This window comes from Microtus pennsylvanicus, chromosome 5, assembly GCF_037038515.1.
Source record: "Microtus pennsylvanicus isolate mMicPen1 chromosome 5, mMicPen1.hap1, whole genome shotgun sequence".
In the NCBI taxonomy this organism is placed as follows: domain Eukaryota; kingdom Metazoa; phylum Chordata; class Mammalia; order Rodentia; family Cricetidae; genus Microtus; species Microtus pennsylvanicus.
The window spans coordinates 118,907,579-118,931,364 of record NC_134583.1 but is presented as its reverse complement, the minus strand read 5'-3'; the positions used below and the strand labels follow the sequence as shown (position 1 = coordinate 118,931,364).

The window sequence follows — 23,786 nt, the reverse complement described above, 5'->3', positions numbered from 1 at the left end:
AGTGTAGTCTATGTGATGTAGCCCCAGGCTTGAGTCCCTTCCCCTCTGGGTCCCTGGTGTGGCTGGATGTCGTGCAGGACTGTGGAAGGGGGCGTGGTGTACACCCTGGATCTCTCACTTGAGTCTGTCCCGCCTGACTTCCTCTTTTTTGTTCTCTAGATGATGATTCTGATCTGCACTCTCCTCGATATTCCTTCTCTGAAGACAGTAAGTGAAGCCCCTCTTGTGGGGAGGAAGGGAGGATGGTGGAAGAGACATCTTGAGGTTTAGTTTTCATTTGAGTCTGAAGTATTTTGTGTGTACTTTCTCTCCAGCAAAGTCTCCCCTTTCTGTGCCTCGCTCAAAAAGTGAGATGAACTACATTGACGGGGAGAAAGTAGTGAAGAGGTCGGCCACACTACCCCTCCCAGCCCGCTCGTCTTCACTGAAGTCCAGCCCAGAGAGGTAAGTGGTCCCTTGGATGCTCTTCCATGCCTCCCCAGTATCTGCATCCCAGGAGCTTTTGTTAGGAACAAGAAACCGAATCTCTGTGCTGTCACCTGTCGGTCCATACCCTGATCTGTGGAATAAGAATAAAAATAGCATGACTTCTCCATGAGAGTGTTGCAAGGATCAAATACGCGATTGCACTCGGCCTTGCTATTAGGGCCTGGTTCATAGTGTGAGCATAATTGCTATTGACTATAATTAGTATAGGCTTTTATCTAGTCAAGAAGAAAAGTTCGCAGTATTAGGTATTGAAGCCAGAGTCTTCCTGAATGCTAGGCAAGTACTCTGCCACAGAGCTGGGCAGCCCTCCTTTTTCACTGTTTATTTTGAGACAGCATCTTGGTAAGTTGTTCATGCTGTCCTTGGGTGTGCCCTGTAGCCCAAGCAGGGCTCGAACTGTCCACCCTCCTACCTTAGTCTATAAATAGTTGGGATTACAGGCGTGCACCACCAGGCTCTACTTATTATAAGAAAAATCTTAAATTGGAACCGTCATTTACATATTCACAATAAAGACTGTAATACTAAACACAGCTATATTCTGTCATGTCTACTTACTAATATGACATGTATTATTGAGACAGATGTCCTATGGAGTAATCATCTCTTGTCAACTAGATAGGCATCCCATGTATCCTCTGACCTCAATTTTTGCCAACTTCCGCAAACTAAAAGTTCTTTGCAGAGTAAACTTATATTTCTTCTTAAATTCACATCTAGTTTCATGCACCTCTAGCTCTACAGGCAAGTGAATGGCTGTTTTAAAAGCCCACTTGTGCCTGACACATCTACCTTATGAATCTGATAATGAATATAAAAGAAAGACGGGATATACTCAGAAATTCTTTACAAGTATATTTATTAAGCACCTACTGGGTACGTTCTGTGCATATTGAATTAGACTTTGCAGAAGAATACACAAATAATTGTCCAGCCATTCATGAAAAGCAAAATATAACCATAGTGCATAAAAGTTGGTAGACGATTTCCAAAGACTCACGTATCCTTTGCGACCCATCTCTGCATGTCAGACTAAAAATCGGGACCAGGGCTGACAAGAGGCACCAACGCTTGACCTGCGTTTGATCTCTGGAAACCACATAAAGATGGGAGGAAAGAGAACTGGCTCCACAGAGCTGTCCTTCAACTTTCACATGCGCACCATGGCATGGCGCATGAATGCACGCACACCACACTTACAGAGTCTTAGTTAGGGCTGCCGTTGCTGGGGTGAAACACCATGACCAAAACGCTTGTGGGAGGAAAGGGTTTATTTCACTAGCAGTTCATCATCAAAAGCAGGACAGGAACTCACGCAGAGCAGGAACCTGGAGGCGGGAGCTGATGCAGATGCCCCAGAGAATGCTGCTTACTGGCTTCCTCATCATGTCTTGCTCAGTCTGCTTTCTTATAGAACCCAGGACCACCAGCCCAGGGATGGCACCCCCCACAAAGGACTGGCCCTCCTCCATCAATTGTTAATTAAGAAAATGCCCTACAGCTGGATCTTATGGAGGCATTTTCTAAATCGAGGTTCCCTCTAGCTTGTGTCTTGTTGACATAAAATTAGCCAACACCTAGACAGATTAAAATTAATAAAAAGAACCTCAAAACTTTGACCCACGCTGAAGTTAGCGTGTAGTAGGTTGAGATGCAGACTAGGAAAGAACTCCGGCACACAGCTGGTGCTTGCCTAGGGCGGCTGTATACCTGGCATACAGTGGTCACTGTCTTCCAGTTAGATAAATTAAAGCTTCAGGAGTTTGTAAAGTACTGTGATTATCTGGGTGACAAGGGTTTGAGCCACAGTCTGGCAGCTTGAGGACCTGCATTTATGCTTTGCATAAATTGTGTGGGAGTTTGAGTGTTTGGGGAATGTTAAAATCGTAAGAGCAGACCAAGGAGAAAGAGTTTTTTCCAGGACAAGCCTTGCTTCGTTTTCCTCCCTTCTTTCTCTCCCTTCCTCTCTCCACCTACTGGTGCCAGGTTTTAGGTACAGGGTATCTCCATGCCCCTTGTAAAGCCAAGTTGGAGATTGAATTGGGTTGTTTGGAGAAACAAACAGTACACCTAAATTGCTAGCCCTTGATTCCAGTTTTATGCCTTGGATATAAAAATTCTTTAAGACTACCATCAACCAGGCTCAGACTGTGTGGGAAGCTGGTGCCGCTTTCATGAAAATAGGATTTTTCTTTCTACAGAAACGACTGGGAGCCCCCAGATAAGAAAGTGGATACAAGAAAATACCGAGCAGAGCCCAAAAGCATTTACGAATATCAGCCGGGCAAGTCTTCTGTTCTGACCAATGAGAAGATGGTAATGTGCATATGAAAGCCCTTTGTTCCCCTCTGCCCACGTGGTCCACATTGGATGCACTGTGTAGTTGGACCATATTCTTCCCCGCTGAGATAGGCTTGTTTTGTTTAGAACAATGAAGAAAATTGAAGTATTCTCACCCTCTGCATTTTTCAGGTCTTGATGAAAATAAGTCCCAAGTCTGCTTTTGAGCAACTGGTTTTTTGTTTTATTTTATTTTGTTCTGTTTTGTTTTTGTGGCTCTGTTGTTCCAATTGTGCATGGTTTATGGTTTTAACTCATTTTAATTTTCTACTAACAAAGATTGATCTTCTGGTTTTTTGTTTTGTTTGTTTTGTTTTTAGGAAAAAAATCTATCACTTTTTCAGGCTTATTGATTAAAGGTTTTTCTTTTTTGTAGGCACCTTTGGTTTGAAATGGATAGAATTTACAGAAATGACCAGACTAGCATTAAAATCATTCCAAGATGAATAAGCAATAGAATGTTGTAGCTTGGGGCAAAGCCCTGGGCTGCTAGAATTTCTGTTTTAGGTCTTCTGTCTTTGATTGGCACATGGCTGAGAACTCACTTATGAAATCAGTTTGCCTGATTGTCCCTTAAACAAATTTACATCTCTAGAAAATTGAGTGGGGAAATGGTGTGGAAATTCCAGGCCAACGTGGAAATGTAGTCACTTCTCTGAAACAGGAAGGCTTTACAAATTGATTAGTTCCATATCCACCAATCATGCTTCCTTTCATTCACCCTCCATTAGAAAAAGCTGGTTTAGATTTCGGTAAATCGTTAAAGAGATTCTCCAGAGCTGCCCAGCGTGCGGCCCTCTGGCTGGACAGCGGGATAGAAGGGTTATGCTGGATGTTGGTTTCATTAAGAGCTGTTAGCCCCACTGTTCTACATGTCTTTCAATTGATTTGACTTTTACTGGAATGAAAACGTGACGTCTTTATACGTGCTGGAGTAATTTTAATTAGGGAAAAGGTCATCGGTTCACAGAAACGCTTCCAGAGTTGTCATTCTTCGGTGTTTGCTGGGCACCATGGGTATTTTAAGCAGAAAGTTAAGAGACAAGCAGAATGAATTCCTTCTGGGTCCTTGCTTCATTGGGGGCTCTCGACCTGCAGGAAATAAACGCACATGGCAACCTTCAATCCAGGGGTTGCTGGGGAAAAAGCCACAGTCTTTAGTAATAAACCTGCTGGCTTCCATTGTGCATTAATACAGTCAAGTGACTTCAGGGATTCTGGAGGCCCTTGGGTGCTTTTATTTGGACAGTGGCCATTTATAGATTGTCCTTGCTTTTACTAAAGCCACACCCTTTTTCTTAATTTTGTCTTTGTTTCTGTTTCCATCCCTTGGTCTTAGTAATTTTACTTCTAGTCAGAACTAGGAAAACACATTATTTTGTTTTCCTCTTTGGTACCACAGTGCTTGGGCTCATTGGCATTATTTTTACAGATGCTGGGAAGTGCCCCACAATGCCTCCATGGAGGACCCATGGGAGTGATGGAAACTGTCCACCAGGACGGCAAAACACCATGTTTCAGTGCAGGTGCCCCTCTGCCATGTTCCAGGCCTGAGGCCCACATAGCACTATGTGGGCACCTGCCCAACAGCTCAGTTCAGTGCCCTTTACCCCAGTTAGCTCTGTCCTTCCAAAGAGAAGTTGTTTTTAGAGAGGAATTTCAGTTGAATCTTAATTTTCTGACTGTGGTTGAATTGGTCCATTATGCTTGATCTTTTTTAATCCTGCTATTTTTATCACGTGAACAGAAAAGCTGCTATGTGAATTTCTATGTGTCTTTTAGTATGAATACTGGCTGACTAGGATTTGAGTGGCACCCTCATTCATATACTTTTTGAAGAGAACTAAAGAATCATTTTATTAACCATTAAGTGTGTAAACTGGTGACGGATGCAGAATCTAAGTTAGATTTTATTTTAGTTTGCTTTGTCTCTTCGTGAAGAGAGAAAAAAAAACACCACTTTTTCTTCCATTTGAGTTGCTCATAGCTACTTAATTCTGCCAGTTCAAGGAAGAGGCCCAGGCACAGCCTCTTGCCTCACTACCAAAGTATAAGTCAACCTTTTCTCCATGGCCTTGGGCTTAGAGCTATATTGGTTTGTCCCTGCTTTGTCAGGAATGTCTAGACTTTACTCCTTTTTATACTTTTCCCCCCTGAAATCTCCTATAGAACATGAGCTTCATTTAACCAAATATAGAAAGAAATAACTTTTTCGTGCCTAGCTTTGGGATAGATTTTGGAGTTTCTGTTACAGAGGAGTGTGGCAGCAAGGACAGTGAGATAGTCATGGCAGGTACAGAATGAACATGGAAGTGTGAACAGGGGGATTTGCCCAGCCCTGCCTCCTTCTGACTCAGCTGTCACTTGAGCTCCTACCCTGGCATTTCAGGCTAGCTACTAGCCCTGCTTGAGTTTCTTGCCATGTGCACCCTCATGAAGGGGATGAGTGTAGTTTGCAGTGCTGGCTGGATCAGCCCTCGAAGATCTGAGCTGTGGGTTCCAGTCCTGACTTGGCTGTATGCCTTCAGGCAAGACAGTTAACCTTCTGAATCTCAAGGTTTTCCTTTGTGAACAGAAATATGATCTGGCCCTCCAACCTGATGGAGTGCCAGGTGATGTGGCCGACGTGGGTGATAGGGGTCGAAGAGCCACCCAAACTGTAAAACATGATGGAAGTGAACACCCTGTGTTCACATGATTTACTAATTGAAATCTGAAGCTGGTCTTTGGCTCCTGTTCAAGCAACAACATTGTCTTTGAGGAGATGACATTTTCCTGGCAAGCTACTTGCTCTTTCTATGGATTTTATCAAGCTGGAAAAAGAGCAGATCACAGCAGGGAAGACCAGAGCCCGGCATTGTGGAAGTGCCGTGGGTATGGGAACAGGGCTCCTCTGCTTCCAGAAGGATGTTCCCTGTTAGTCTGTTCCTTGATTGGATGCACTGCCCATTTATACCCGGCAGACGAATGCAGGCATGCGTGCTGTTGGCAATACTTACCTTTATGTCTGGGCAACTTGAGGCTTTGGACCCAAGTTATTTAACATAACCTGTTTTTACTCTGCATCAACCTTGGCAGTCAACTATTATGCAGGCAGCGTTCAAGAATAAAATTAGGGGGCTGGAGGGATGGCTCGGTGGTTGGGAGCACTGGCTGCTCTTCCAGAGGTCCTGAGTTCGGTTCCCAGCAACCACATGATGGCTCACAACCGTCTGGGATGAGATCTGGTGCCCTCTTCTGGCCTTCAGGCAGACAAACAAGACAGAGTGTTGTATACATAATAAATAAATATTTAAAAAAAAAAAAAAAAAAAAAAAAAAAAGAATAAAATTAGTTAATTCTTTCAGGGCTGTAAGTATCATAACTACTCTTAGGCAGTTTCCCAAAAGGGTTGGTATGTTAGTACATTTTATAAAAAAAAATCCTAACCTATTCCCAGGGAATGGTTTATAAATAGTCTTTGTAAAAATAACAAATATGAAGTAGGTTTCATGGAAATCCATCATTCTAGGTTGTAGAAGGTCCCCATGGTTAAGCCATCATTCTCTAGTGGTTTGATCTTCGTGGGCATTGTGCTTCATTTCACCAAATAAAGGCAGACTGTGCCGGGGAGATGGCTCAGTTGGTAAAGTGCTGGAGACCTGAGTTCAGTTCCCAGGAGAAGAGTAAAAAAGCCAGGCTTGGTTGCTTGTGCACTGGAGAGGCGGAGCCCAGGCAGATCTCTCAGGACTTAGTGGCCAGCCAGCCTCGCCCCACTGGCAAGCCCTAAGCCAATGAGTCCTTGGTTCAGAAAACAAAGTAACGGGCCCCTAAGGAACAGCACCTAAAGTTATCCTCTGATATCTACATACATGTGCAGAGCTATGTAAACACACCTGTACATACATGTGGCCACACACACACACCAGGAACTATTAATGTCTGGAGGGGCAGGCCTTTTCCTTCAAGATGGAAACTGTAGAGGAAACTGATCTAGATGCAAGAGGGTGGAATTCTGCATAGATTCCCCTCTAGTTTCAAATTACATTTCAGTTAAAGAAAGTCTCTGACAGGTGCCCATGTCTTCCACCTGTAACAGCAAGAATAAACGAATGGTGTAGATGTTTCCCGGGCTTTTGGAAGAAGCGCTTGGTAGAAGTCACTAAGACAGCTTCCAGACTTCTCTGCAAGCAGCCACGGGCTATCCAGAGGTGTCAGTGCAGCCGGGGAGGACCACCCTGGAGAGCGGTAGCACCGAAGACCTGTAGGTGGGGCTGGGCAGCGTGTTCTCCCGTGCCATCGGCTTTGTGGCCAGGGGCAGCCCAGTTTCTTGTGTGACATCTTCAACCTCTTCAGAAACCGTGTGCATTTTTGTATTTCAGGTCGTTATAGAAAAAGCGCGTCTCAGCCTTTTGTCACTTTCAGAGTTATTAGGAACGTAAGAGCTTAAGCAAATGTTCACCATCAAACACGTCTGCCTCATATGATTAAACTCCTTTTATTGGAAAACTTGATGTGATTTCTGATCATCCATCGTTAGTGTTTTCAATAAGCCGTTGACATTCCCTAGATGAAGTGCCAGAACTTTAATACGTATTTGATGAAATATTAAATCATAGAATCAAATTATCGATCTATGTGATACTTCTTAGTGTCATGCGAAGCGAGGACTCTAACTTTGGAATGCATATAACCCAGAGGTTTCTCCCCCGTTCTGTTCTCTGTCTTGTCCAGCTTTCCTGTCACTTAATTTTTTTTTCTCGGTCCTTTAACATTTATTTGTTAGAACACAGAGTATATCCTGTCTGTACCCATTCCCCACGGATGCTTGTTTAAGTCCTCTCCTTTGACTTACATCACTTTTCGCTTTGCCGTGTATGACACATGGCACCTCACCTGTTCATGTGCCATTAAAGATGCAGCATTAACCAGTTGGCTTTTCTAAAGCGTCATTACTCGCATTTATTTTTGAAAACCTCAAAGCAGCCTTGCAAATAAGTACTAAACTTGTCCCATCCCCTAAAAACCGTTTGTTTTACTCTGACGTAGACGCTGAATGTTTGGTGTGCGCTCACCAGTTTGTATGCTCGCAGCTAATGTATCTTTACAAGAGGAAATAAGGGCCATCTTTTCTCCAGTGCTGAAATGACTGGGGAATAGCGTTCTGCCCGTATTGTTTTGTGGTGAAGAGTCGCGGTGCGCTGCCGAGTCCTCCAGCTCCAGTCCTTCTGCCTCTGCTGCAGGACTGAAAACAAACCCCTCACTGCTCCCAACCTCAGTGTCCCTGTTTTTCTGAACACATCCTCTCCCTCCAGTTTCAGTGCCCTGATTTTTGCTGGTGTCTGCAAAACCGGACGGTCCCTGCCAGAAGCAGGTGCTGTGTCGCCCAGAGTCGCTGCATCTCTACTGGCCTGTTCCTGTGTAATCTTTTGCATAATGTTATCCTTCTCTTTCTTCCATTTCCCTGTCACCAACCCTTATAGAGTCGGGATATAAGCCCAGAAGAGATAGATTTAAAGAATGAACCTTGGTATAAATTCTTTTCGGAATTGGAGTTTGGGAAACCGGTAAGTGCGATAGCTCCCGTGGTTCTACTCCTTGTGAGAGAATGCTGTTGGTGCACGGTCACTGCTGCTGCAGAGTCAGGTCTGCGTGAGGGGTTCAGGAGTGGGAGCAGCCATGACAGTCGGCAGTAGTCGGGTAGTCTTATCTTACGGCAGCCTGTAGGCTTTCCCACCAGAAAGGACAGTGAGCTCCGGGATACACTTCCTAGAACATCCAGAAAGCATGACCGAGGCACCATCCCTCTGCCACACCCAACAGATGTCAGCTGGTGGGTGGCATTTTTTTCTGCCATCCAGTCACTACTTGGGGCAACCTTTAAGGTACACTGAAGACAGGCATGGGAACGCATCACCGAGAAGGCCAGCGCTGCAGTGCTTCAAATCGTGTTTCTGAAGCATGTGCAGGAGACATGTGTCTGAGCAGCCCCCCCCCCCCAAAAAAGGTGCTTCTCTTTGTAGGTACAACTTGAGTCCAGCCCAGTGAAAGGCAGCTTCTAGGGAATGGTTTCTCTGAGTTGTGCTAGCATTTTCCAGGATTTGGAATGGAGGGTAGAATTCTAGAAAATTTAGTGTTTGGCGGCTTCCCTGAGGTATTTCTGACTTGGCAGTGCGAATTGAGTCTGGCCCTTAGGGAGGGAGTTCCTTAGTCCTGCGCCCGGATGAGTATTGAGCTCGAGGATAATCTGAGCTCATCCCTCCACTCAGGGTGACGGACTTTTAACCTGTAGTCTACTTTGATTTCCCAATGAGAACTGTAAAAGGAACTTATAGGTGGAAGAGTTGAGCATGGAAAAATGAAACATTAGACATGTGGACAAGACTCTAACCATTGGTTTCTGTCTTGGATGATCGCTTTGTTTGCAGAGAGGAACTGATTTTGTAGTTCAGTAAAATGTTAAATTCCATGCTGTGTATTTTTCATGAAGAAGACAGCGGCATGTCAGGCTGTGCTTTGGAGTTGCTGGTTTGGCTTAAAGATGCTGAACTTGAAAGTTCAGGTTATCTTCTGAGTTAGGAGTGCCCAGTTTCCAACATTCTGCTTGTAGGAGCCAGTAGTCCTCTCTTCTGGACCTTCCTCCATGCATGCCCCTACCTTCACCTGTTGTTGATGAAGAGCGCCACCTAGGGACAGTGGAGAGGAAGCATCCAGCCCAACTGCACTGAGCTTTCCCCTCCTCAGAGCTGCTGTGCTCAGTGCACAGCTCATTTCTTCTCCTTTCTCTCTCTTCTTTTCTGCTGCTCACCATTTGGACACTACATTTAATGCACACAGTCTTTTCCACTTGCAAATACTGAGCAGTATCCTAATCCTCTTCCTTAAAACCTGCTCAGTTATTGAACGTATTGATAGGTGTAGCCCACTCCAAAACACTATGATTGATGTACAGAGCAGCGGTGTCACGCTGTACTCGCAGAAGACAGGAGATATTCATTTTCAATTACTTTTTCCAGAATCCATTGCCAGTGATTTTTGAAATCCCTTTCGGGAGCTACCATCCCCCCATCTACCAAATAACTGAACTAGTTTAATCTGAAATATTACTTTCTTGCAAAAGCTAGGGGAACTTTCTTTACTAAATTAATACTAGTAATATGTTTTTATAAGTCTATCATTGCAGACGACTTTCATTGATATTAGACAGTAGTAGTTCAACACCAACCTTTAGTAAACAGGTCCTGAGAATAACTTGATAAATTAACAGTTTTACCAAAAACTGTAACTTACCTCATATAAACATGGAGAATACAGGCCATTGGTCAAATAATGCCTCTCTTTGGCAGGGTAGGGAGGAGAGGTCCTTTTCATGTAGCCTTAACTTTCAAAGACTTGTCCTAAGAACACGGGCCATGATCCCCAGGAGCTCCAGCACGAGAACATTTGCATGTGGTTCGAGCCGTCCTTAGGGTGGACTTGTTATCTAGGTGAGCCAGCAGAGTTGAGAAAGAAGCAGGAGGGCAAGAACGTTTTCCTTCTCCTTGTTGCATTATGATGAAGCACAGGGTGCACCACTGTGATGCGGGCATGCACCATGGATGCTGCTTTGGAAGATGCATTAGCCATTCATGAGAGGAAGGCATCCTCTCTGCTCTTTTTGTTGCTCTCACGCCAACTTAGGCCATTACTCCTGGGTAAAAACCCACTAGAACTTTGCTGCCGACAGTTGCTGGGCTGCTTTTTCTTTCCCAGCCTCCCCCTAAAGCCACTCAAGAAGAACTAAAAATTGCAACAAGATCCTGATTGTTGACCTCAATAAGTTGCCCCGAAATGATGGATAATTCAAGGCTCCAGGGCCGGCTGGGGTAGGGTGGGCTGGTAATTTCTAGACACTTGCTTATGGCCGTTCGTGACAGAGAAAGTAGAAAGGTACAGGATAGCACATGTAGAAAGTCCACTGCCCAGACAGCCCCCGAGTGTGGAAAGCACTAAGAAGGAATGGTAGCTGCCTTATCACTGACCTTAGCACAGGGCTCACACACAGGCACTGCTGCTGTCAGCAAAACAGCCAGAGTCAGCTTGCTTTTCTCTTGGAGAGGCCTTACCGGAAACACGAGGGCCTGCCTTTCTTCTCCCTGCCCCTCCAATTTCTACAGAAATTGATTTGCTCTCTGCCCACAAATTCAGGACACTGTTTCTCAGTGTTAAGGCCTTCAAAATGTTTTTGTAGGGTGAATTGACATGAAGCTTGTGGGCTATCTTAGGAGTTCTTGACGATCTCTGTTTCTGATCTCCCCAGAGGTCATAGTATGGGAGATCTCACATGTGCATAGACACAGTCAGAAAACCCCGTCTGTGAGAGAAGTTCAGAGTTAGCAGTCTCTGGAAGTGTGCACAGCTCTCATCCACACACACTCTTGTTAAGCCTACAGCATCCTCCTAGCAGATTCCCACCTCTCTGATTGTCTGTGAAGCGTGCAGGAGCAAGCAGAGTACCTCCGATCTGCCGAGGAGGATGGGTGTGCCTCTAGTGGTAGCATTAGCACTGACTTCTGCTCACTTACCAGTTAAACTGCTGGTGTGAACCCCCACTCTGGATGCTCTCGCTACAAACCGGACTCCCCTTTAGTTCAGGCCACCCTCCATGGGTCAGATCTGTAGATTTATACATCTATTGACATGAAATAATTTTGTTTTTACAGTAGGTGAGACTATTTCCAAAATAAAAACTCTCCAGTGTCAGTCTTTGGGGAAAAAAATGTTTCTAATTTGTTCAAATTGGTATTGATGCTTTTTCTCCCCCTTTTAATTTTAAATTTCCATTGCTGAGGATCTGGGTTGATATACTATTGAGACTTAAATACATTGCCTACTTAGTGCTTTCTGTCCCATCCCCGCCCCAGGACAGACAGCTGTGTGTCCTTGGGCAGGACCCCAGCCCTTTGCTTTGAGCTCACCTCTCTGTGTTGGTCGGTTCCTAGCGTGCCCCTCTTTGTTTGAGCCCCCATGTTTGTCTTTATGTCTTTATGCTCATTTCTTCATTTCCTCCTCTGCTTCCCGTCAGCCTCCCAAAAAGATATGGGACTATACTCCTGGAGACTGCTCTATCCTTCCTAGAGAGGATAGAAAGGTAATCCCGTGCTCCTCCGCGGACTGTGCGCTAGACCTCTAGCTTTGGGTGCCGTGAGTGTGCTGTGGGTTTCTGCTCTTTTCTTAAATCTTTCTTTTTTTTTAACTTAGTAACTTGTTTGGCCTGGTGATGAAACTATTTAACAAAGTCTGTGAGACATACTAATGTTTAGAGGTTTTTAAAACAACCCTTGTCATGGTCGCTATACTCTGACACAGAGGAAGCAGGCCTTTCCTCACAGGTAGGTTTTTGTGGCATTTGTAGTTCTCATTCCAAGTAGAATAGATGTCTGAAGCTCTGAGACTCGGGATTTCACTGAACATGCCTAATGTTGCTTTCTCTGTTTACACGTCTTTAGACTAATTTCTAGTGAGCTCTTGTGATTGCGTTAGGTCTTCGTGACCCTATTAAAATATGACTCTTTAAAAGAAACAAACCTCATTTTCAAACTTAACCTTCCATTCCTTCTCCTTTTCTCTAAACTAAAACCTTCTTTCTCATCTTTTCTTTCTTGAACCAGACTAATCTAGAAAAAGATCTCAACTTCTGCCAAGCAGAGTTAGAGGCAGATTTAGACAAAGTGGAGACGGTTAATAAGTCACCCAGTGCAAACTCACCACAGGTATTTCCCAGTTTTTCTCTCCATGTCGGTTCCTTTTCAAGCCCTGCTTTGCTTTGTTCTCTGTCCTTTGGCTTTATGTTGTGGAGATGATAGGGGGTGATGCTGCTAGCTTTAAATGCATGGCTTTCTGAATGCTGTTCACATACTCACACGGACACACTCTCTCACACATACACACAAACACACACTCACACACATACACACACTCACACACATACACACACTCACACACATACACACAAACACACTCACATGCACACTCATACACACACTCACACACATGCACACTCACACACAAACACACACATACATACTCACACACAAACACACACTCACATACATATGCACACTCATACACACACACTCACACACAAACACACTCACACCATGCACACTCACACATACAAACACTCACACACATGCACACTCACACCATGCACACTCACACACATGCACACACACACACACACACACACACACACACACACACACACACGCAGAGTCAGTTTTTGTTTGGATTCCTTTAGAGCTTGGCATCTTCCTTAAAGGGGCTTTTTAAATACAGGATAGCTGATAATTTGGCTTCTCCCCTACTCACCATGCCCCGGACTACTTCTTTGATGACCTTTTAAAGTAATTTCCTTTGTCTTCTTTGCGTTTCCAGAGTGCTATTTGGGGGCGGGGGGCAGGTTTTTTTCTCTTTGTAGCCCTGGGAGATGCCAACCTCAGAGGTCATTTTGAGAGACACAGCAGCAGTAACTGGGTTCAAGGCAACAGAAATAGCAATGGTGTTTGTCATTGTGGAGGTCAGCAAGTTCCCAATAGAAAACACACTCCAGATATCAAATAGCCCGGAAACACGCATTTGAAACTGGGCCTGTGATAAAATGTCTGTGTTAAAAGGTAGGAAGGGGTAAGGAGAGAGCCAGTCCAAGGTAAACAGACTTCTAGGGAGAAGCTGAATGTTTGCTGAAGTGGGCTTTAGGTTCCCTGACAAAACTGAAGAGATTCATAGGAGAAAATAATGGCTTCAGAAGAAATTTCTAAAAACAGTAACGTAGACAGACACTGCTGCAGTGGCCAGGAAGGAGGAAAAGAGCAGTTGAGAATGGACCTGTACCACATGTAGGCGTTGTTGAGAAGAGTTGGAACACCAGTGCGAGGGAGTTGGGCACGAAAGTCAGGTGAAGGCGAGAGGCTCAAACCCAGGAAGGGGCAGAGAAACCACTATTTGATGGTGGCCTCCCTGTGAGTCTGGGGTAAAAGAGTGGGAAGCCAGTGAGCTGTGGCAGTCATGGCTGCTTCCTTGGGGTCTGTTGAGACACCAGTGGATGAAGAAGACAGTGGTCGCTAGGCCCTTCTCCTCCATCAGAACTGTAAGAAGCAGAGAGGTAAGCTGTCACACACTCAGTTGAGACAGGCAGGTAATTGAGGTGAAGATAGAGAGGGATTCTGGGTTTCTAATACGGTGGATGCTGGGACCTGGTATAATTACTGTGGGGTTGAAGATTCGAGGAAGTACTATCCAGCCTGTTCTCTGATGCGTTCTGGCTGTGGGTAATAATAACAGTGACTGATGTGCTGGATGAAAGGTCTGTAGTAATAGGCTGGCCCAAGTGAATCAAGAGACGCTTTCAGAGTAGTCAAATGTAACAAGGAACACCTGCAACTCATGCAGAGATGAGGGCACAGCTATAGCCGATAGCTACCTCTGTGAGGGCACAAACCCTGTCAGGGAAACCGTGGTGTCTGACGCATCCACAAACCATTTCCATTGGTTATTTGGTGCTGTTAGTCTTGAACATAGGTGAGGCATGCTTGCAGGAGCTCTATACACATACAAAAGAGACTGCCTTCAGGGCATGGCAATTGAGACCACACTTATTGGGGATATCCATTTTGAGGCACTAGGGAAACATATGATGTACATATACAAAGGGATAAGACAGACCAGCTAGACGAAAAGTCTCTGGCGGGAATGGGGGGGATGGATAGGTTTGGGAAAGATTGTAGACTCAGGAGTGTGATTAAGGAGATGTTGGGTTTCCTTCAGCTAATGGGGTGTTTGAGTGAGAACACCATTCCCTTAGAAGTCGAATTGAAGGCAGGAAATGGGAATGTCAAAGGCTCAGTGAGGAGGCAGCTGCAAAGGCCCAAGTAGACAGCGCTCGGAGTCCACACAGTGGAGGCACCGAGAGGGAGGAGGGAAGGCTAGATGGAGAGAGGCTGCCAAGGGAGTTGCAGTGGGCTAGTCTGTGTAGCTGGCATGAGGATGGTGAGCTGAGGAAGGGAAAGAGATGGATAACCTTAGGGTTTGGGTCAGAAAGCTAATAAAGTACGGATATCAATATGTTGAAGAAGCCAGAAAGAGAATCAATGCAGAGGTAACGTTACGGAGTTGGTTTCAGGCATTTGGCTTCTGGGGTGCTGGCTGGACATCAGGTAGAGCTATCCAGAAGGTGATAGGAACTATAATACTAGATCTTAGGAAGCAGGCAAGGGCTTAAAAAGCCTATCGGAGTTGCCTGTGGGGGGTCTTGGGAGTCAGTGAAGATGTCCACCAGTCAGCAAGTGAAAGACTGAAAGAGGTAGGGACCCGCAGCTACCACTCAGATGTTGGATGGCATTGACAAGACAAGGTACAGGAAGGACAGTTCAGAGAGATGGCGGGTTGTATGATGGAGCAAGAGGAGAAAGACACAACTACCCAGCTGCTCCAGAGAGATCAAAAGAAATTCTGGGTAGCAAGATGACTAGTGGAGTTGCTTGCTGTCTAAGTTTGACAACTGGGCCCCCTTCCTGAGACTGGATGGAGTAGGTGGAAGGAAAGAACCGAGAGTTGCTCTCTGGCCTCCGTGAATGCACCATGGCACACATACCTTCCCCAACACAGTAATAAACAATTTAAAAAAGATAAACCCCCAGGATAGGTCCGTGGAATGGGTTGTAGAAATTTGTAGACTTTGGTTTCTGGGTATTAGAGTTTGTGGAAAGGAACCAGAGTCCTGCAGGGATGTCATTATTGAGGACATGTGGGGAAGAAACATGTGGAAGGGGGAGGGAGAAGACAGGGAGGGGTGGTGATGACCCAGAAGGACTGACTTAACAGGGCCATGTCAAAGTTTTTCATGATGGACATACTGACAAGGTCTTCGAAAGTATAATCCCGAATGCGGCAAATGCCAAGAAGTAGGCCCTTTGTGGCAGGAGGTGGACAGGTAACATCAACATAGCCAGAGGGGTTAGAGGGTGATGGGGGAGGGGAATGAGCAGAGCTCTGGGAAGTAATGGCTGTGGGGGAGGAGAGGCAAACCTCACAGCAGTGCCTCGAAGGGAAAAGGACCCAGACTGACAGGTTGGAGCTGAAGACTTAAGTGAGGAACCACCAATGAAGCCACCTCTCCTCCCTGTAGTCTCCTCTTCTCTGACCTACAGTCCCTTCCTCCACTCTCTGTATCCTGCTTTTCTCTGAGTGTCTCTTCTCCAGGCAGTTTGTTTTCCTTCAGACGGTTATTAGCAGACAGGATGATGATGGTCGTTATTAAATAGGAATAGCTGTGAATGTTAGCTTCTCCATTGATTTACTTCATACAAATATATTGAACCCTTGGCATTTTTTTTTTCTCCAATACAACCAAAGAACCTCTAAATTACAGATTCGGTTGCTTTCACTTTCTAGTAGCTCTTGGCTGACTTCTTCCTTTTGTTAGTGGCCTGTAGTTTTATGAAGCATCCCCCAACCCATACTGACAGTGCTGTTACTGGATTTTGTGATACTGTGTCTCGTTTTCACACTTCTCAGTCTCCAGGCATAAATGGGTTGTGTAAACATGGTGTGATCATCTTAAATGCATTTAAAATGCAGTCTCTACCTAGAGTGTTGTGTGACCCTCCTGGATGTGGTGGCATTTGGGGTGCATGAAAGGATCCACGGTGGACTTGGCGGGGTGTCTGAGGACTGGGGAGGCACAGATGAAGGGGCTTCTGCTTCCTGGGGTTGCGGCTGAGGATAAATGTGAGCTGAAGTCCACCTCCAGGCCCATCTGTGTTGGTGGCTTCATCTCCTTTGAGGCAAAAGATGAGAGCCCGGCACCCCCCAGTCTTTGTGTCCAAGCCTCTTGTCCCTCTGGGGCACCATCTACATGACCGAACTGAAGTGGCTTGTCTCCTTTGCTTTGCAACCTGTAAGTCCACCCAAATCACGGTTCCTTTTTACATTATTCCTTTTTCTGTTTGACTTTTACAGAGCTCAGCAGTCAGCCCGACTCCAGACGTTACCCCAGAGCCTCCTGGATAGTAAGTAGCCACTCGGTGTTTTCAGGGCTAGACAGGGTGAGAAAGCCTGGTGGTTTGGACACGGTGTTCATCTGTGTCTGTCTGGTGGTATCTGATGGGAAGCAACAAAGGCTTCGTTCCTGAGAAGGGCTCAGGGCAGTGGGAGTCCTGTGCTTTGGACCTTGTCATTCAGTAGTTTGATGGTATTGTAGTTTTCAAATTAGTTTTATTTTGTTCTCTCTTTCTAGGAATTATTGTTACAATGACTCATGTTGCCTTCTACTAGCTTTTCCTCAGGTTGATGCCTTTACCTCAGGAATGTGAAATTATTTGTCTATGTTTATTTTAATTTTATTTATTTCACGTGTGTTTGAGGGTATGCGTGTATGTGTGTGTGTGAATGTGGATGTGGGGGGTGTGAAGGTGTGGGTGTGGCTGTGTGTGGCTGTGTTGGTGTGGGTGTGTGTGCGTGTACATGTGTGTGTCTGTGTGTGGGTGTGTGGGGTGTGTGTGTCTGTGTGTGGGTGTGGCTGTGGGTGTGTGGGGTGTGTGTGTGTGTGTTGGTGTGGCTGTGGAAGTCAGAGGACAAGCTTTTGGAGTCACTTCTCTTTTTACTGTGAACTCTGGGAATCTAACTGGGTCACCAGGCTTACATACCAGTTGCTTCTCTCTGCTGAGCCGTCTTATTGACCTGTTTGTCTACATTCGAGTCAAAATTGCCCTTAGTGGATCTTTGAGGGAAGGGCGTGTAGCTAGGACGTACCAGACCTGGAATAAAGATAGAGGGGCAGATAGTGGGATTAGGTCCTAAGGCCAGTCCTGGCTTGTAGGATGAAAAGCTAGAGCCTAGATTTTCATATGGACATGGATTTTCCCCCTTCTGTCAGTTTTAATATTTTGGCTGCACAATGCATGTACTTCTCATTCACTTCTTCATGAAGTAACTGATGCTGTCTAGGGGTGCAGGAATGGTTTTATTTTCTCTGACAATTAATTGAAAGACAGGAGAGAAATGGAAATCTTGGGGTGTCCCAACAGAGCTACCATATGATACGTGAGAAATTGGGGTCCCCTTTTGTTTTTTAGTTTTATTAATTCAAGAATTTAAGAATGGGTATACATAGAAGCTTGAGGACATCTTACTAGAATGGAAAAGGAGAACCCCAGGGCGTCAGTCCCTTAGCTGCCTGGAAGGAAGGAAGAGGATGGAGAAGGAACAAAAGCCACCTTGCTTGAGATAGGCCCTTATAGGACAGTCACCTGGCAGCAGGCAGCCCGTGGTCGGCATGGGAGATTTTGAAAAAGTAAGGAAGCCCAAAATGTGAATTAGGGAGCTTAAAGGCATTCTTAAGTTCTGGCCAGCAGCTGGGAAAAAAAAAAAAAGACAGAAAAGGAGAAAAAAATAGTTACATTTTTCTGCATCAGGCTTCAGAAAGACTTACGCATCTAGCTGAACCTCGTGCTGGCTAGACTCACAAGGACTGCACGGGGAGGTGGGAATTCTGGAAAGGAAAAGTACATTATCGTAAGATAAACCTTTCTAACTAGAGATGACCCAAGCCACTGACCAGCCCCATTGGATTCATCTTTATAGGAGCAGACAAGGGCATGTCTCCACCTACAGGTCGATCCCATTCTTCACATAATCAGAGACCTAACTCCTCTCCCAGGATGCTTTTCCCAGGGCTTTTCCTTGCAGCTGTTATCCTGGCTGAGTATTTCCAGGGCTCCCCTTATCTTACCCCAGTAGATCTGTAGTAGATAGCAAACTCTTCTGCTATGTAAACACGTACTAACTGAACTTGCTTATGCCCAGGCTATATTAGTGCTTCTGGCCTCCGCCTCCACTGCCAGCTATCTTGAGTTATTTGTGTAGACTTTCCTAATTGCTGATTATAAACCCCCTGAGGGCAAGGCCTTCCACCTCCAGGGTGCCAGGTAGACCTGCAAGAATTGAGATGCTGGTTTTGATTGCAGTGAGCATTTTAACCAGGACTCTCTGCCCGCCTTGCTTCAGGGTTGGCTGGAGTTAACAGTGCTGCCTGGCCTGCTCGCTGCCTCTCATCTCCTTGAACTACAACGGACAGAGAAGCCTGCTGCACTGAGTGCCCAGCTCAGTAAATTCCTTAGGTCAGCTGGCACTATGCTGCTTATCACAGTAGGAATTTTGGAATGGTTCCTTGATTATCTGGGAGATTCCCTCACCCCCACAAAATGAGCATAATAAATGAGAGACAGAGCGGCAGAGGAATAACGTGTATAAGGGTTAAAAGTGGACATCACTACTGTGCTCAGTCAGGGCTAAGAACACGGGTCTCCCCATACTTTGTTGCTGTTCACTGAGCACCCCAGGAGCAGGTGTAACCATCAGTCTCCAGTGTCCTGGTGAGGAAATGGGCGCTCTAGGACCGTGTCCTGCCTACAGTTCCACAGCTGCTGTGGGAGTGTTCTGCCCAGAGGAGAAGTAGTGATGCTCTGGACCACATGTTGGTAGCAGAACCTCATCTAAACTGTACTGATTCTAACTTGGTCAGAATGTAGCTGAATTTCGAGCTGTTAAATCCATCGTAAGCAACTCTTTGCAGCACTGGCCTAGCAGGATTAGAGGTGGCGAATCTAAAGTGCTTCACAGAGTCCCCTTTTGTCAGACCCCCTGAGCCTTTGTGACGATACTTGATGTGATGTTATCCCAGCCAGTCTCCCTCCTGTCCTCCCTCTCGTTTTTCTTTTGATGAGGTCTCACAGTATAGCCTTGGCTTTCCTGGATCTCTCTTTGTAGATCAGACTGATCTCAAAACTCACAGAGATCTGCCTGTCTCTACTTCCTGAGTGCTGGGGTTGACAGTGTGCATCACACCACACCAGGCTTCCAGTCTTATTTATATTACTGAAATAAGTCTCCAAAGACCTCACTTTTGTTTTGGTGTGTGTGTGGGGTAGCTCATCTGAAATACTTAGTAGGACAAACTGGATCAAATACGGAAGCTTATCTGGAGCTGGCGGGGAACCAGCCCAAGCATGGTACCTGAAATAAAGGGAAGCATGCATTTATTGGGCCCATAAATCACGATTTACCGGACCCCAGCTTGCTAAGCACAGAGGCAGGCCGTTTGCACACTGAACCTGGAGCTCTTGATGGAGGTACTGGGGTGACATGTTGAGGGGAGCATTGCCAAGGGATGAGGAGAGGCTTGCAGCTTTGTGGAGCCTACAGAATTAGTTTTAAAGCCACACTTTCTTGGGCAGACTGAAATTCAGGATTTTGTTCATGAGCACTTGTTATCTCACAATTTTAACAGAGCTGGATTCGGCAGCACGCCAGATGACTGACAGTTCAAGGCCAGCCTGGGGGAATGGGAAACATTGACTCAAAAGACAAGCAAATAAGCAAATGATGGTGATGATGATGATGACGACGACGATGATGATGGTGGTGGTGGTGTTGGTGGCGGCAGGGCAGGGGGTCAGGGGAGGGTGGGAACAGTGTCAACCATCTTGTGTTCATGGTCAGTCAATGTCCCAGCATTCTAACACAGTGACCAGTCCTTTCCCCCAATTCCTTTTGTTATAGTTACTGTCATAGCATATGCCTGGCTTTATATTTTATTCCCTAAGTGTTTCTGGATCTTTAAGTTTGTAATTTTCATCTAACCATTGCTTATCTTTTCAGCCTATTGAAACTCTCTTTGCTTAACCAAAAACTCTTTGCGCTATTTAGCCAGAAGGTGGCAGTCGAGGAAAAGCTGCTCTTTCTGAACCAGCAGAGAGAGCAGTTTCCTTAATCTGAAAGCAAAACACACGCTCAAGAACTGTATAAAACACTGATGATTCCCCGGTTTCTGGCCATACACTAGAAGCTTCTCTGTGTGTAGGTATTTGAGTTTGGCATCATTCATTCCATCAGCATTTGTTAAAAGGCCTACATGGCACCAGGTTTAGGAAGATTAATGCAGTCAACAGTCGCCAGGGCTCACTGTGTAATGGGAAACAGATTGCTTAGCAGTGACTTGAATCCAGTGAGGCTGGTGTAATGCTGGGATCCAGAAGGGAGTGGGCACCTCTTACTGTGCAGAGGGTAAGAGATCAAAGGAAGGCTTTTTAGAGCTGGGAGGGTGGGGGGGGGGAGAACAAAACAATAACGAAAACCAAAAAATAAATGACTTAGAAAACTGTATGGACCGCCTCCCACAAAACTACATTAACCACAATTGCCTGGTATTCTTTCTGAAGTTGTCAGTTGTTTTTGAACAAGAAGGATTTAAGGTTTATTTTCTTTTAAATTATGTATGTGTACATATGTCTGTGTGAGGGCATGTGCACCAGAGTTGAGTGTTCTTGAAGATGAGAAGAGGGTGTTGGATCCCCTGGAGCTGGAGTTAGAGGCAGTTGTGAGCAGGCTGAAGTGCTGGGAGCTGAACTTGTCTTCTGTAAGAGCAGGGTGTGCTCGTAACTGCCAAGCCATCTCTCCTAGGCTAGAAACTTTGGTCAGTTTTGTTATCTCTTGCACCTTGGAGAGTGACTGATAGGTAGAAGGCGCTCGATAAGTACTTGTTTGTTTAGTAAATTAGCACATACTGTGTTGCCATATATCTTTCCTGGAGATAATACCAACAGTGATTGCAGGCAGTTGGGACTGGAGGCTGGGAGGGGTTTCATGTAGCAGGATCATAGATAATGATAGTGAAACGACAGCTTGGTAGTAGAGAGGAAGGCGGTTAATGTAGGCTAGCGAGAAAGCTGGATGTGGCGGCTGACAGGGTTTGGGGAGGAAAGAGAGGAAGGGGCTGATTCCCTAGGCTTTCTGCTTGAGTACGGGCAGGTGGTGGAACAAGCCAGGTATGGGGTGGGATGTGTTGGGCTGGAGATGTCTCAAGAGCATCCAGCTGATGTGTCTGGCAGTCAGCGTGGAGTCTGAAAGAAGGGCTTACAGGTTCGCTGGTGGATTTGCTAGACAACCTCACTATCAGTGTTTAGCAAATGAAAGAAACTGGAGCCAAGAAAACCATCTTGTTTGCAAGCTTTCAAACAACCTAAGCATCAGCACTTCCCAGCTGGAATTCCTTGTTGGAATCTGGCTTTTCACACCCTGTCCACTGCCCCCAGACCGCTCTGTTAGTGCACCTGGACGCAGCTGACGCAGAGTGGACGCAGCTGACGCAGAGTGGTCGCTGCACGTGACGCAGGAGACGCAGAGTGGTCACTCTGCTCTCTCACTTTATTCTTCCAGTGAGTGTGTTTCTGTTGAAACCTCTTTAAATCCCATGGCCAGCTCTGCATCTCAGCCAGAGGCTCAGTTCTCTGCCCTGTCTCCCTGCTCTCTCGGTCGGAACCCAGATCTGACTCAGTACTGGCTTCTCAGACAGAGCTGAGCTTCCGAACTTGCCTGGTTTTGTTTAATGTCAGTAGCTGCTTACTCTGGCTGTAGCTCCTTCGCTCAGCCTGCAGCTGTGACTTCTCTCAGCTCTCATCTTTTTGGATATAGCAAAGTCCTAGCAACTCTGTGACCTTAAGCAAAGGCAGGCACCACTCTGGTCCTCAGTTTCCTCTTTTGAGCAATGGAACAAATGACCCTACATTAGGAAGGCCATTGGGGATGGTGTCTTTAAAAACATGTGGTGAGACCCTTACACACTGCTCTTAAATAAGGTGCCTCGGTTGTACCTCGGGCACCTGGGAAAAACATTCTTTTAACTTTGGTATCAGAAAGAAAACATTTGGCTGCAGCAACTGCATTCCCAGAGGTTTCCTGAGTGCTGGCTTGTCATTCTGTGAGAAGCAGGAAGAAATGGGTGGGACACGGAGAGCAGGCAGGCTGGGTGGGGGAGTACCGAGGGCTGCTGAGGTAGAGGCCCTAGGTCAGGCAGCTGTGAGAAAGGAGAGGAAAGGTAGGTAGGAGGTCTGACTGAGCCTGAGGTCATTCAGAACGAAAAGGTGGCCGGTAGAAGTTGTCCGAGCTCCTCTCCAGCACCACGGGCTGGACAGGACCCTCATATCAGAGCCCTAAGTCCCCCTAGCTGGGGGTTGACAAAGTCAAAGGACCAGATATGTGGATAGTTTTGCAGTTGGCGTTTGTACAAGAGGAAGAAAATACGGTGTTGTCTTGATCTTTAATTAGGAAACCCAATCAAGTGAAAAAACTGATTTAGATGAACTTGTACTTTCTGGAAGCAGGATCTATGGACCCATCCTAGGGTCCCCCTTTTTAAACAGGAGCCCATGATTTTTTTTATCATAATCTTGGGGTGGAAGGGTGGAGGTTTTTTTTTTTTTTTTTGCAAACCCTATAGGTCAGAAGCTACATGGGCAGAGCCAGTGTCTTCAGGCTGACCTCTGAGCCCAGGAAAGCCAAACCCCTTTCTCTGAGGTATGGGTGGTACTTTCAGGCAGATTTGCGGGATACCTGTGATGACAGATACCAGGGGTCAGCATCTCTAAATCACTTTTTTTTAAAGGAAGAATATCTCAATTCATGGTTTTACATACCTCAGCCCAAGTTTGCCAAGTTTTACACTTAGAAACTATGTAGCCTTTTATTCATTCAGAATCTTCACCTGGTGCCCTCATGGGCAGTGTGGTCTAGGGGGCTGTGGGAAACAAGGCAAAGCCTTGAGGAAAAGGTCAGCCCATCCTGATTTTGCGTTTCCTCCCAAGTGAGAGATGAATTGCTTGGTGCTTACTTCATTTTTATCCGAGTGAGAGATGAACCGAGAATACCGCTTGGTGCTTACTTTGTTCGCATGGTTTTCAGCTTTGAGACTTAATTTTCTTGTCTTTGGGGTTCCAGTCTTTTCCCCCCCATTTCAGATAACAGGAAAAAATCCCTTCATCCAGGCTCTAGGGAGTAAGAAGCCCGTGTAGCCTCAGGCAGGTCTTCTGCAATGGTGGTAAAGCTCTTAGCCTTCAGTGAGCATGAGGTACGGCTAGTTAGTGGCAACAGCTATGAGGGCTGAT

At 45.8% G+C, this 23,786-nt stretch overlaps 1 protein-coding gene across 50 annotated transcripts in view; it reads left to right on the top strand.

The window, feature by feature from the left end:
• Window positions 1-23,786, top strand: part of Sorbs1 (sorbin and SH3 domain containing 1) — a 221,768-nt gene that overhangs the window by 160,199 nt on the left and 37,783 nt on the right. For 38 of the 50 annotated variants that reach the window (XM_075974024.1, XM_075974009.1, XM_075974023.1 and 35 more), the window contains 7 exons: window positions 160-207; window positions 315-444; window positions 2,691-2,805; window positions 8,292-8,375; window positions 11,873-11,938; window positions 12,459-12,560; window positions 16,807-16,856. In XM_075974024.1, coding sequence (XP_075830139.1) covers window positions 160-207; window positions 315-444; window positions 2,691-2,805; window positions 8,292-8,375; window positions 11,873-11,938; window positions 12,459-12,560; window positions 16,807-16,856 — 595 coding nt within the window. The remainder of the gene's footprint in view (window positions 1-159; window positions 208-314; window positions 445-2,690; window positions 2,806-8,291; window positions 8,376-11,872; window positions 11,939-12,458; window positions 12,561-16,806; window positions 16,857-23,786) is intronic. The other 12 variants (XM_075974041.1, XM_075974038.1, XM_075974042.1 and 9 more) reach the window with 2 other exon arrangements.